This window comes from Apodemus sylvaticus, chromosome 11 (assembly GCF_947179515.1).
Source record: "Apodemus sylvaticus chromosome 11, mApoSyl1.1, whole genome shotgun sequence".
NCBI classification, from domain to species: Eukaryota; Metazoa; Chordata; class Mammalia; order Rodentia; family Muridae; genus Apodemus; species Apodemus sylvaticus.
This window is the reverse complement of record NC_067482.1, coordinates 73,689,797-73,704,086: the sequence shown is the minus strand read 5'-3', so window position 1 is coordinate 73,704,086 and position 14,290 is coordinate 73,689,797. Positions and strand designations below refer to the sequence as shown.

Genomic DNA, 14,290 nt, shown 5'->3' with positions numbered 1-14,290 from the left:
ACTGATATTATCTGGTTTGTATTAAGCATTCTGCCAGTTGGTCTGCTTTGTGAGCCTGGCTTCATTTGTTTTCTAGTCTCTGGCTAGTTGTTTTCTTGCCCAGGGACACAAGACACTGTCTCCTCTGCACAGTATGAATGAGATCCTCCAAGGCCAGTTCTTATGACCCCTATTGGTCCTTAGTCAACTCAGGTGATTCTCGTCCTGGACCTAGCCACGGTTCAATTGGTGCAGAATTCTTTGGTGTGTTTAAATTTCCTGTGACATTCCCATTACCCGACGATTATGTTCTTTTACTTTATTTGGACCTGTATTGCAGGGAGTGTTTCCAAGGCCAGCATGGAGTTAGCCATTTATGGAGTAATGGGATATCTCGTTTTGCTATCAGCAAACTCTTATGACTTCTCCAGGGGTTAAGGAGGGTCAAGCCACACACTCACGCTGCCAGCTGCTTCCGAGCTTTGCTGATTTGAGACCCTGGGGGTTGTGACCTGAATTTCTGAGGCATTAAGTAAAAATGGCTCTTCACTGTGGTTCTGAAACACATTTTTATAAACAAGATGGGCTGCGGCAAACCCACTGAGAAAAAAAGGGGAGACGGATGCTGAGAAATAGCAGTGCCGTTGAGCCCTGCCCACAGAGCCCAAACCAGGTTTCTGGCTCAGTGCTGAGCCTCAGCAGGGCAGGACCCTGTTCACACAGACCTGCTGTCTGCCAGTCACAGGACTGAGGAGGGTAATGACTTCTCACGACAGAGTCCCTGTAGCTCAAGAGTCCTTGTTACCAGAGGGCAATAGGTAGAGGCTGTCCTAGGAAGAGGGGTCAGGAAGAGGCATTCAGAGTGTGGGAGTTGTTAATGTCAGCTGAGGACCCTGGGCATCTCTGAAAGTCAGACTCTATTTCTATCAGAGAACTTTCTAGAACTTTTCAGTCCCACATTCTACCCTCAGATGTGAGGGTATGGAGCCCACCCCATGGTGTCCTACGGTAGGTATTCTACAAATATTTCCCTGTTTCAGAGCATGTACAGAGTGTGTTTCATGCAGCTATGTTGACAGAATGCTGCTAGGAAAATCAGACAAGCCTTGCTTGTCTGCATAGAAAAACATTTGCAGAACATGAATAGAGGTACACTGGCCAAAGTGGGAGCTTGGGGGATCTCTCCTAGCATTGCTCACTCCCTGAAGTTCAAGGCCGGGGTAAGGGTGATCAGTGAGGCAGCTAGAATCTGGTCCTGTGGTTGCCACAGCCCAGCAGCAAAACTTTGGCTTAAAGCCACAGACTGGTGTTTCTCCCACAGGGAGAAAAATGGAGGAATGGACAGAGCTACATCCTCTCTAGAGGCTTGGGGGATGCTCTGCTCCTTGTTTTTCTCTTAGTTTTGGCCATTGTTGCCAACACTTGGCATTTCTTGATTCATAGACATAGCACTTCTTAGCTCTGCCTTGAGGTCTCCTGGCTGGAACTTACCCTGTGTCTGTGTCTCCCACGCTGAGGACACCACTCATAAAACTTCTCTTACTTGTAGTGACTCCATTTCTAAATGTGCCTCACCTGTAGTGTGGTGTGGTGTTGATCTTGAGCAGATAATTTGGGTCACCCAGTTCAGTCCCCAGCACCCAGCACCCAGCACCCAGCACCCAATACGCAGCGCGCACAAGTGTGTGTGTGTGTGTGTGTGTGTAGCATGGACTGGGTTATTAAATGAGTCATTAATCTCTCATTCTTTTTCTTTGTTTTTAACTTATTCACTTTACATCCTGCCCTCTGTCCCCCTCCAGGTCACTTCCTCCCACAGTCCTTCACCCATCTCCCCTCCCCTTCTCTGAGGGGTGGGGGTATCTCCCTACCTTGGCACTTCAAGTCTCCGAGAGGATATATGAGTCCTCTTCCACTGAGGCCAGACAAAGCGGCCCAGCTAGAAGAACACATACCATGTGCAGGCAACAGCTTTTGGGATAGCCTCTGCTCCAGTTGCTTGGGACCCACATAAAAGCCAAGCTCGAATCTGCTCTGATATTCATTCTTTATGCAGGACTCAGTGCTAGACCCGTGCTCACAGGAAGTGAACTCCCCTCCTCTGTACTTAGGACACGATGCTTACGTGGCTGGGGGGACAGTGTCTCCTTTGCCTTATACTATAGATATTACACATTGCACCACATCCACTCAAGACACACACACAAAGGCATGGATAAGCATCTATAGCTCTGTGCCCCAGTCAGGGATTTAGCTCAGAGCTCTTGTGCCTATAGCCTCTCTCCAGATTCCTTGCCATGTTGTCGCTGACCCAGTTCATGGTCCCTGTCCCCTCCCAGGAAGCTCTGCTGTGCGGCCATCTCCCTGTCTGAAGAAGACCTGCTCCGGGTGAGGCAGGAGGCACAGGGCTGCTTCACCCAGCTGGACCGGAGCTTGGCCCTCCCCAGAGTCCGTGCACGAGTGTTGCAGCAGCAGATGCAGATGGCCTGGCGGGAAGCAGAGTTTCGGAAAATGGACCAGGCCCTGGCTGCGCCTGAGCTGCAGGTAGGAGCTATGTCTGTCTGGACAGCCATTGCAGAGAGTGACTTCGGACTCATGGGCTCCTGTGCCTCCATCAGCTCTGAGCTAATCATCCCCCCATCCCCACTCTATCCATTACTCTCTAGCCATGATGGCCTCTCAACACTCCTGGGGCTTCTCAGCTTGCTTTATCTGCAGTAGACCACGTTGGTGCCAAGGCCACAGTGCCGTGACCACTGGCAGCCATGAGTATCACCCTCCCCCCAGCTCCTAGCCACACTCTTCTACTTCTCCTGAGCATTGCACAGCGTCTGGCCTAGTCACCCTTGCCTTCGGCTCATCCCACTTTCTGATTCAAGGGTCCCAAAGGTCCTTTTGCATGTGACACGGAGACCAGTTCAGCGTAGCTGAACCATGGAAAGGGGGCTCTGGCCTAAAGGCTGAGGACTGACAGCCACCTTCAGTGACACCTCTTATGTGTGTCCCCTGTGGACCAGCACAGGATAGACCTGACCCAAGGCTATATAGCTCTGCTTGGCCTATCCACATCCTGCCCTGGTGTTGTGTTCTGCTTAGCCCATTCCTTAGACCTCAGGACCTTTGCATCTGCCGGCCTAGGCTTAGCCTCTGCTTCTAGGGAGCCAAACACAAGATGAAGCGCTTGCACCCCCTGCTTGCTCTGTCTGCAACATGTTCTGTAGTCTAGTCAAGTGTCAGCTCCGCGTGGCCTCTGCAGAAATCCACTTCTTATGCAGCAGTTGTCACAAAACCGAGTGTCTCTCTACCACCATGGCTGGGGGTGGAAATTTGCAGTTTTAGCTCTGCACACACATCCCTTTTGGCTTGGGAAGAAGCCAGCGTCTCCTCTGTATTGTCTCTTCCCACAGTCCAAGGCAAGAAAGCTGCGTCCCAAGGGCAGAGGCAAGGCAGACCTTCTGAAGAAGAACCTGGAGGATAAGCTCCGCCTGTTCGAGGAGCGGGCCCCTGTAGACCTGGCTGAGCAGGTAGGGCTGGCCTCCCTCCCTCCTCCTCCACATCGTTCTCATCTTAACACCCGTAACACTGTCTGTCCATCCTCTTCTCAAATGTGCTATGTAGACATGCTGGCTTTCCACGGCCAGGCACCACGCGCATGGGCATTAACAGGGTGCCCTGTCCCTGTACCCACGGGGCACACAGGGCTGGAGTGATGGATGAACTCTACACACTTAGCTAAGGCCACAAACTGGTTGGGGCCTCTGAGGGAGTGGGAGAAATGTACATTTCCAGCTCCAATGCCTCAGGTTTGTAGTTCTTTAGGAGGAGGACGAACCAGAGTGAAGTCAGATGCTGTCAAGGGAATTGCGGCTAGAGAAGGGAGAATCTGTGGAAGAAAAGGGGTCGCTCAGTCTTGACTAAAGGCTACTGCTGCACTGCTGCAGAGGTATGTGGGACCCCTCAGAAAGGATGCTCTATGGGTGTGCTGAGCCATGAGAGGAGAGAGACAGAGAGAGAGAGAGAGAGAGAGAGAGAGAGAGAGAGAGAGAGAGGTGTTGGGGGTATGCAGAGACAGGAGCCTGGTGGAGCTTGTCAGATAGCAAGCTGGAAATCATGAGAGCCAGCTCGCTGGCACTATTGAAGTGGGCAGCCCACTGAGAGACTGCTCTGTTCCCTGGGTGGCCAGGTACCGACTGTGAGTAGGCAGAGACCAGTCGAGTGGCAGAGCAGTTCCCGTCCACTGCCCAACCTCCTCCCTCAGTCGTGCCTCAGCTCCCTCTACTCTTTTGAGTGATTGGCTGCTGAAGAGCATATGGACGAGACGTTTGAACATTAGTGTGGCTGCCAGCAAGCCAGGCCTCAGAGAGAGAGAGAGAGAGAGAGAGAGAGAGAGAGAGAGAGAGAGAGAGAGAGAGAGAGAGGTAGTGTCGCTGTGACTTTTTATTTACTCTTTCTTTTTGTATATGAGCATGCAGATGTCTATGCATGTGTGTCAAAGCCAGAGGACAAGCCCGGGTGTCATTTCTCAGGCCCTGTGTACCTTTTGTTGTTGTGAGCACCTGCAGTGGACACTGGGATCACATTTCAGGTCTGAGATGTCTTCTCTTTCCTGTCACTGTCTGGAGCACCTGTGTCGGGAAAACAGAGTGCACACAGTGCTGGCTGTTGCTGATGCAAAATGAATGTCTGTCTGTCTACGTCACCTTTCTTGTTCATGGATTCTTATTGCTGTTTGTTGTATGTACATGCTCATGTGTGTGTGTGTGTGTGTGTGTGTGTGTGCAGGTTAGCATGCTCCAGTGTGCATGTATGAGGTAGAGGACAGGATGATGTCCCATGTCCTCCTCATTTGCTCTTCATGGTCTTCCCCTTTTATTCATCTTCAGACAGGCTCTCTTTCTGAACCTGCAGCCCACCAACTGGCTAGGTCATCCTCAGGAATCCTTCTGTCTCTGCTTCCCAAACACTAGGTTTATAGACACACACGGCCCAGCCCAGCTCTTAAATGAGTGCTAGGGATGTGAATCCAGGTCTCTTTCCTGCACAGCAAGCACTTTCGTAACTGAGCCATCTCTCCCTGTGTCTTCCTGTTATCCTTCTATTACATACATAGCTGTCAATCTGTCCAGCATCTTTTGCTACTTTCCCCCTAACGCTGTAACTCGAAGGGTCCCCGTGTAAGACACAGAAATCAACATTACCTTTAATGTCTCGCCGTACATGCGAGTGTGAAACTCATCTAACCTCCTCAGTAAATGAGGGCATAGGTTCTGAATTCCTTGATGTGTCAAGCATCCTGGAATCTCTGCATGAATTGTTCACCTAGCACGGTGAGGGGCAGAGAGCAGCCGTCACTGTGCACCTCACAGATGAGAAGATGGGGCACTGAGTGATTGTGCAGCCCCGTCACAGCACAGAGAGCCACAGAGCTGAGCGTGAAGCCTTCACACTTTGCCTCCCTTCTCATCAGTGGTCCATTTGATGGACACCTTCGGCCCGCCCTTGGCATGCTTCTCCTGCTGGTTTTGCTCAGCAGATGTGAGAATACTCATAAATATTCCTCAGGCTGAATGACAATGACAGGCCCAGGGCTCTGTTCACCCATTGTTTCTCAGTTTGTTTTAATGACACACACCTCCACACACCCATTCATTATTCAGTCACTCTTTCCAGGTCACGTGATGTGCCTCAGGAACATCACACCTGGGGCACAGCTTCATTCCCTCTCAGCATGCTCCATTGTGCTTCTGCAGCTGCTGGACCATCAGGCAGAGGTGGCTGGTATTTGCCAGGGCACTTCTTCAAGGTCGTCTTGACCGCATAGCTTGGGGCTGTTTAAGAGGATTATGCTCATCTTCAGGTGGCCTGACAAGAGAAGGAGTGGCTGGCCTGGGTTCTCACAAATGTCCATCTTAGGAAGAGGAGAGATGTTCACACAGCCACAAAGCCCCGGAAGACTCCATTCACCTCTCCTAATGTCTGTTCTTGTGCCTGTCTTAGCCCTCGAGGCAGCCCGTGCATCTGGATTTCCCTGAGGTGCCGAAGGAGAAGTGTCACAGCTTCCTGCAAACCCCAAACAAAATCAGGACTGCATTATTTGTGTTCCTGGGGCTGGGATGGAATCCAGGTCTTTCTCACATATGGCCAGTGCTGTACCATTGGCCTGACCCCAGCCCACCAGCTAATGTTTCTATGATTGTATTTTACCTCTGTCACAGATCATATCACTGTGGGTATGTCTATTGGGAGGGGAAAAGTCAAAAGCAGGTGTTCTTCATCCTCCCCCACCTGGTTTGTTGAGGTGAGGACTCATCTGGAACTTGTCAAATCCACCTGGCTGGCTAGCCAGAGCCCCAGGGATCCACCGTCTCCCCTGCTTCTCCAGCTTTGGGTGTACAAGCCCGTGCCAGCACACCCAGCGTTTTCATGTGGGTTCTGGGAAGTGAACTCAGGTCCTTATGCTTATGCTTATGCTTACGAGCTGAGACGTCCCCCAACCCCCATGTGAATCTGGATGCTTCCAATAAAATGATTCCTGTCTACACTGTTATTTTTAAACTTTTAACCTTTTAAAATTTTTATCTAACTTGTACATACATTTTTTCTGTCAAATAATTATAAAAGGCTTGTGCTAAAAAATAATAGCAACAAAAGCAAGAGCAGCCCCCCCCCCCAACCTGGCCACATTTGTACACACACATTATAATTCACAGCGGACCATTTGAGTTCCAGCCCTGTATCTCTCGCTGGCACTCTCGCCTTTCTACTTCTTGAGTTCTCTGCTTTGGATTATCTATTTGCTTTTCTCTATAAAAAGTGGGGATTTCATCTCAGTGCTGCACGTGAGCCCCCTCCTTAGCCCCAACATAGATCAATTGATGTCTGTGATTTCCATTGCCACCACTGCAGCGCTATCCACAAACGCATCACGGAATGAACCGAGGTCGGTTTCCAGCCTATGTGAACTTTTGTGTTTCCTGGAGTTAAGATTGTCCATTCATTTCTTTTCTTCCTCCCTTTGTTCCTTTCTTCTTTTACTTTTGTCTTTGTTCACAACTACCTTATTCTGCTTCTGTGCTCTCTTTACAGGTTTTCTTTTTTTCTCTTTCTTCTTTTCTTTTCTCCTTCTCTTCTTTTCCATTCCCTTTCTTTTTATCCCTTTGTCTTGTTTGCGAATGACAACCAGGTTTTTATCTTGTAAGACTTTGAATTTTTTTTTTATTTTATTGTCTCTAATTTTTTGAGAACACTTTCCCCTGCCTGAGCTCTCTCTAGAGTAAGATTATTCTTTTAGTGTTGATGCTATGACTGTCAATCTTTCTCCAAGAATGTGAATAATTTACAAAGGTTAATTTATTTTATTATTTTATGGGTAAGTATGTATGGTTTTGTACCTGTTTATCTGTATGTGTAACACATTAGTGCAGGTGCTTATGGAGGCCAGCAAAGGGCATTGGATGTTGCAAGAGGCCAGTTATTGGAGGGGAGAGAGGAGGAGGAGGAGGAGCTAAGAGAAGTGAGGGGAGGAGAGAGAGAGGCTCAGTGGACGACATGACCACAGCAGAGAGGGAGAGGTGGATATCCAGATGGCTTCAGACCTATTTCTGATGTTTTGGAGAGGTTAGAAATATTGGATAAGACTTTATAATTGTAAATTGGCTTTATAAAATTGGGAGTTTTTTATATATAAATATATTTGGTTAACTATTTAAGAGCATATTAAGAGTCATGCTTTACCAGGTATTTGAGTACAGAGCGGGAGCACAGGACTCCTGCCGTTACAGAGGCCTGGTGGGGCGGTACTTTTTATGATTATTACCCACTACAATTGGATCCTCTGGAACAGGAGATATAGTTGGATGGGAGATGCATGGTGTGGGTGTTGGGAACCAAACCCAGGTCCTCTGAAAGAACAAGTGCTCTTATACACTGAGTCATCTCTCCAGCTGCCAAAATTGACTTGGAATTCCAGGGTGCTCTCTGCTCCTCTGTGCTCCCTAGGAGCGAGCTCTCCTATGTTTGTGATCCTCCTGGGTGTCTGCTCCTGTTTGCTAGTGGGTAACAGCTGCTTGGAAGCTCTGGGACTCAGGGACGCTGTAGACCATGGCCTTCATTATCGGAAGACCTTCTCCCCCACACCCCACAGACAATGTATTACTTCAAAATGAGCATAATTCCTCAGAGAAGACCACTGTAGTCTTCTGCAGAGGTGAAAAAGTCTGGATGCCTAAGATCATGGGTGCTGAACAGGAAAGGAGCTGGGAGTTTCACAGTTGTAAGCAAATTTACATTTGGGCTTTCTGATTTCAGTGCAGAGCCTTTCAATGCAGCTGACTTCCATCTACATGCTGAGAAAATTCCCACAGATAAACCAGGAGTTACCTGCTGGTGGAAGCATGGCCTGCTTCCCAGAGAGAGGCCAGGCAGGAGCATCCTTGACTGGCTCATGTTGCTGATGCTTCTTTTCTGGGGCCATACTGCAGAGCACAGTGTTTTGCTTTTGGTGACTCTGCTCTGGCTGGGGTTTCAGCTTGGAGGACCTGTCAAGTTATTTATGGTCCAGTCATGCCCTTTCTTTTTTCTTTTTCTTTTTTAATTTCTTTTTTTATTCAATATATTTTTATTTACATTTCAAATGATTTCCCCTTTTCTGTACCCCCACTCACGAAAGTCCCATAAGCCCTCTTCCCTCCCCCTGTTCTCCCATCTACCCCTTCCCACTCCCTGTTCTGGTTTTGCCCTATACTGCTACACTGAGTCTTTCCAGAACCAGGGGCCACTCCTCCATTCTTCTTGTACATCATTTGATGTGTGGATTAGGTTTTGGGTATTCCAATTTTCTAGGCTAATATCCACTTATTAGTGAGTGCATACCATGATTAATCTTTTAAGACTGGGTTACCTCACTTAGTATGATGTTCTCCAGCTCCATCCATTTGTCTAAGAATTTCTAATGGCTGAATAAGTACTCCATTGTGTATATATACCACATTTTTTGCATCCATTCTTCCGTTGAGGGATACCTGGGTTCTTTCCAGGTTCTGGCTATTATAAATAGGGCTGCTATGAACATAGTGGAGCACGTATCCTTATTACCTGCTGGGGAATCCTCTGGGTATATGCCCAGGAGTGGTATAGCAGGATCCTCCGGAAGTGACGTGCCCAGTTTTCTGAGGAACCGCCAGACTGATTCCCAGAGTGGTTGTACCAATTTGCAACCCCACCAGCAGTGGAGGAGTGTTCCTCTTTCTCCACATCCTCGCCAAAACCTGCTGTCTCCTGAATTTTTAATTTTAGCCATTCTGACTGGTGTAAGGTGAAATCTCAGGGTTGTGGTGATTAGCATTTCCCTAATGACTAATGAAGTTGAACATTTTTAAAGATGCTTTTCAGCCATCCGAAATTCTTCAGGTGAAAATTCTTTGTTTAGCTCTGTACCCCATTTTTTAATAGGGTTATTTGGCTTTCTGGGATCTAACTTCTTGAGTTCTTTGGATATTAACCCTCTATCTGATGTAGGGTTGGTGAAGATCTTTTCCCAATTTGTTGGTTGCCAATTTGTCCTTTTGATGGTGTCCTTTGTCTTACAGAAACTTTGTAATTTTATGAGGTCCCATTTGTCAATTCTTGATCTTAGAGCATATGCTATTGGTGTTCTATTCAGGAACTTTCCCCCTGTAACAATGTCCTCAAGGGTCTTCCCCAGTTTCTTTTCTATTAGCTTCATAGTGTCTGGCTTTATGTGGAGGTCCTTGATCCATTTGGAGCTGAGCTTAGTACAAGGAGATAAGGATGGATCAATTCGCATTCTTCTGCATGCTGACCTCCAGTTGAATCAGCACCATTTGTTGAAAAGGCTATCTTTTTTCCACTGGATGTTTTCAGCTCCTTTGTCGAGGATCAAGTGGCCATAGGTGTGTGGGTTCATTTCTGGATCTTCAATCCTATTCCATTGATCCGCCTGCCTTTCACTGTACCAATACCATGCAGTTTTTAACACTATTGCTCTGTAGTATTGCTTGAGGTCAGGAATACTGATTCCCCCAGAATTTCTTTTGTTGTTGAGAATAGTTTTGGCTATCCTGAGATTTTTGTTATTCCAGATGAATTTGAGAATTGCTCTTTCTAACTCTATGAAGAACTGAGTTGGGATTTTGATGGATATTGTGTTGAATCTGTATATTGCTTTTGGCAAAATGGCCATTTTAACTATTTAATCCTGCCAATCCATGAACATGGGAGATTTTTTCCATTTTCTGAGGTCTTCCATTTCCTTCTTCAGAGTCTTGAAGTTCTTGTCATACAGATCTTTCACTTGTTTGTTCAGAGTCACACCAAAGTACTTTATACTGTTTGTGGCTATTGGGAATCCTTTGAGTATAGAATGCTACTGATTTGCTTGAGTTGATTTTATAACCTGCCACTTTGCTTTGTTTATCAGCTGTAGGAGTTCTCTAGTGGAGTTTTTTGGGTCACTTAGGTAGACTCTCATCATATCATCTGCAAATAATGATAGTTTGACTTCGTCCTTTCCAATTTGTATCCCTTTGACCTCCTTATGTTGTCTAATTGCCAGAGCTAGTACCTCAAGTACAATATTGAAAAGATAAGGAGAGAGGGGGCAGCCTTGTCCAGTCCCTGATTTTAGTGGGATTGCTTCAAGTTTCTCTCCATTTAGTTTGATGCTGGCTACCGGTTTGCTGTATATTGCTTTTACTATGTTTAGGTATGGGCCTTGAATTCCTGTTCTTTCCACAACTTTAAGCATGAAAGGATGCTGAATTTTGTCAAATGCTTTTTCAGCATCTAATGGAATGACCATGTGGTTTTTTCTTTGAGTTTGTTAATGTAGTGGATTGCATTGATGGATTTCTGTATATTGAACCATCCCTGCATCCCTAGGATAAAGCCTACTTGATCATGGTGGATCATCATTTTGATGTGTTCTTGGATTCGGTTGGCAAGAATTTTATTGAGTATTGTTGCATCGATGTTCATAAGGGAAATTGATCTGAAGTTCTCTTTCTTTGTTTGATCTTTGTGTGGTTTTGGTATCAGTGTAATTGTGGCTTCATAGAAGGAGTTGGGTAGTGTTCCTTCCATTTCTATTTTGTGGAATAGTTTGAAGAGTATTGGTGTTAGGTCTTCTTTGAAGGTCTGATAGAATTCTGCACTGTAACCATCTGGTCCTGTGCTTTTTTTGGTTGGAAGACTTTCTATGACCCCTTCTATTTCTTTAGGGGTTATGGGACTGTTTAGATGGTCTATTTGGTCCTGATTCAATTTTGGTATTTGATATCTGTCTAGGAAATTGTCTATTTCCTCCAGATTCTCTAGTTGTGTTGAGTATAGGCTTTTGTAGTAGGATCTGATGATTTTTTGAATTTCCTCAGTTTCTGTTGTTATATCCCCCTTTTCATTTCTAGTTTTGTTTATTTGGATACTTTTCTCTGTGCCCTTTGTTCAGTCTGGCTAAGGGTTTAATATATCTTGTTGATTTTCTCAAAGAAGCAGCTCCTGGAATCGTTGATTCTTTGTATGGTTCTCTTTGTTTCCACTGAGTTTGATGATTTCCTGTCTTCTCCTCCTGGGTGAATTAGCTTATTTTTGTTTCAGAGCTTTCACATGTGTCATTAAGCTGCTAGTGTATGCTCTCTCCCGTTTCTTTTTGGAGGCACTCAGGGCTATGAGTTTTCCTCTTAGCACTGCTTTCATTGTGTCCCAAATATTTGGGTATGTTGTGCCTTCATTTTCATTAAATTCTAAAAAGTCTCTGACTTTTAAAGAAAGAAATTCTTTCTTTATTTCTTCTTTGGCCAAGGTGTCATTGAGTAGAGTATTGTTCAGCCTCCATGTGTATGTGGGCTTTCTGCTGTTTTTGTTGCTATTGAAGACCACTCTTACTCCATAGCGATCTGATAGGAGGCATGGGATTAGTTCAATCTTCTTATATTTGTTGAGGTCTGTTTTGTGACCAATTATATGGTCGATTTTGGAGAAGGTACCATGAGGTGCTGAGAAAAAGGTTTATTCTTTTGCTTTAGGGTGAAATGTTCTATAAATATCAGTTAAATCCAATTGGTCCAAAGCTTCAATTAGTTTTACTGTGTCCCTGTTTAGTTTCTGTTTTTCTAATCGGTCCATTGAGAATAGTGGAGTGTTGAAGTCACCCACAATTATTGTGTTAGGTGCAATGTGTGCTTTGAGCTTTAGTAAAGTTTCTTTTACGAATGAGGGTGCCCTTGCATTTGGCGCATGGATGTTCAGAACTGAGAGTTCTTCTTCATGGTTTTTTCCTTTGACCAGCAAGAAGTGTCCTTCCGTGTCCCTTTTGATGACTTTAGGTTGAAAGTCAATTTTATCTGGTATTAGAATGTCTACTCCGACTTGTCCTGAGACCATTGGCTTGTAAAATTGTCTTCCAGCCTTTTACTCTAAGGTAGTTCTTGTCTTTGACACTGAGGTGTGTTTCCTGTATGCAGCAAAATGTAGGGTCCTGTTTCCTTATCCAGTCTGTTAGTCTATGTCTTTTTATTGGGGAATTGAGTCCATTGATGTTAAGAAATATTAAGGAATAGTGATTATTACTTCCTGTCATTTTTGATGTTATTTTTATATTTGAGTGGTTATCTTCTTTTGGGTTTGATGAAAGAAGGTTACTATCTTGCTCTTTCCAGAGTGTAATTTCCCTCCTTGTATTGGAGTTTTCCTCCTATTATTCTTTGTAGGGCTGGGTTTGTGGAAAGATATTGTGTAAATATGGTTTTGTCATGGAATGTCTTGGTTTCTCCATCTATGATGATTAAGAGTTTTACTGGGTATCGTAGTCTTGACTGACATTTATGTTCTCTTAGAGTCTGCATCAGATCTGCCCAGGATCTCCTAGCTTTCATGGTCTCTGGTGAGAAGTCTGGTGTGATTCTGATAGGTCTTCCTTTATATGTTACTTGGCCTTTTTCTCTTACTGCCTTTAATATTCTTTCTTTGTTTAGTACATTTGGGGTTTTGATTATTATGTGAGGGAAGTATTTCTGCTCAGGTCCAGTCTGTTTGGAGTTCTGTAGGCTTCTTGTATATTTATGGGCATCTCTCTTTTTAGGTTAGGAAAGTTTTCTTCCATAATTTTGTTGAAGATATTTGCTGGCCGTTTCAGTTGTTAAGTCTTCACTCTCATCTGCTTTGGTCTTCTCATTGTGTCCTGGATTTCCTGGATGTTCTGGGATACAAGTGGTTTGCATTTTCTTTGACTGTTGAGTCAATGGTTTCTATGGTATCTTCGGCATCTGAGATTCTTTCTTCCATGTCTTGTATTCTGTTGTTGATGTTTGCATCTATGGCCCCTGATTTCTTCCCAAGGTTTTCTATCTCCAAAGTTGTCTCCCTTTGTGATTTCTTAGTTGTTTCTACTTCTGTTTTTAGATCCAGGATGGTTTTGCTCAGTTCCTTCATTTGTTTGTTTGTGTTTCCTTTAATTCTTTAAGAGATTTTTGTGTTTCCTCTTTCATGACTTCTGCCATTTGACTCACTTTCTCCTGCATTTTTTTTAAGGCTTTTTTTTTTTTTTTTCGTTTCTTCTTTATTGGCTTCTATCTCTTGAGCCTTATTGTCCTGAATTTCTTTAAGTGATTTTTGTGTTTCTATTATACAGGTTTCTAGCTTATTCATGTTCCCCTGTATTTCTTTAAGAGATTCATTTATGTCCTTTTTGTGTTCCTCTAGCAGCATCATGACCAGCAATTTTAAAGCCAAATCTTGTTTTTCTGGTGTGTTGGGGTATCCAGGACTTGCTGTTGTTGGAGAGTTTGGTTCAGACACTGCGTATTGCCTAGATTTCTGTTGGTAGCGTTCCTACGTTTGCCTTTTGCCATCTTGTTATCTCTGGTATTAGTTGGTCTTGTCTCTGGCTGGTGTCTGAGCCTCCTGTGAAGCTGTAATGCTATTTTCACAACACTGGATGGCTGGGTTTCCTCTGTCGCAGATGCTGATGTGCTGCCCTCCTCTTGGGTGCCCTTAGAGCCTTAGTGTGCCTTGCCACGGATTGTCTCTGTGAACCAGGTGTTGCCCGTTTGCTCCTTCAGGGAGTGCTGATGGAGTATGCTGTGGGGACCTTTTCTGAGTGCTGATCACTCTGCTGGGTAGCAGATCCCCCAACCGGGTTGGTGCACACAAGGCTAGCCTAGCTGCTCAGGCCCTGAGTCCAGGCAAAAGCCTGACAGGCTTAGGCCCAAGCAATGTTTGCCTCGGGCTATGACTGCTAACTGGTTCTGTCAGGTAGCCAAGATGGCGCCCCCTGCAAGTCCCAGGACAGTCTGCC

At 45.4% G+C, this 14,290-nt stretch overlaps 1 protein-coding gene across 1 annotated transcript in view; it reads left to right on the top strand.

Annotated features, from left to right (window-relative positions):
• Evc2 (EvC ciliary complex subunit 2) overlaps nucleotides 1-14,290 on the top strand; it is a 93,534-nt gene that overhangs the window by 51,026 nt on the left and 28,218 nt on the right. The window contains exons 13-14 of the mRNA XM_052199215.1: nucleotides 2,319-2,523; nucleotides 3,387-3,503. Coding sequence (XP_052055175.1) covers nucleotides 2,319-2,523; nucleotides 3,387-3,503 — 322 coding nt within the window. The remainder of the gene's footprint in view (nucleotides 1-2,318; nucleotides 2,524-3,386; nucleotides 3,504-14,290) is intronic.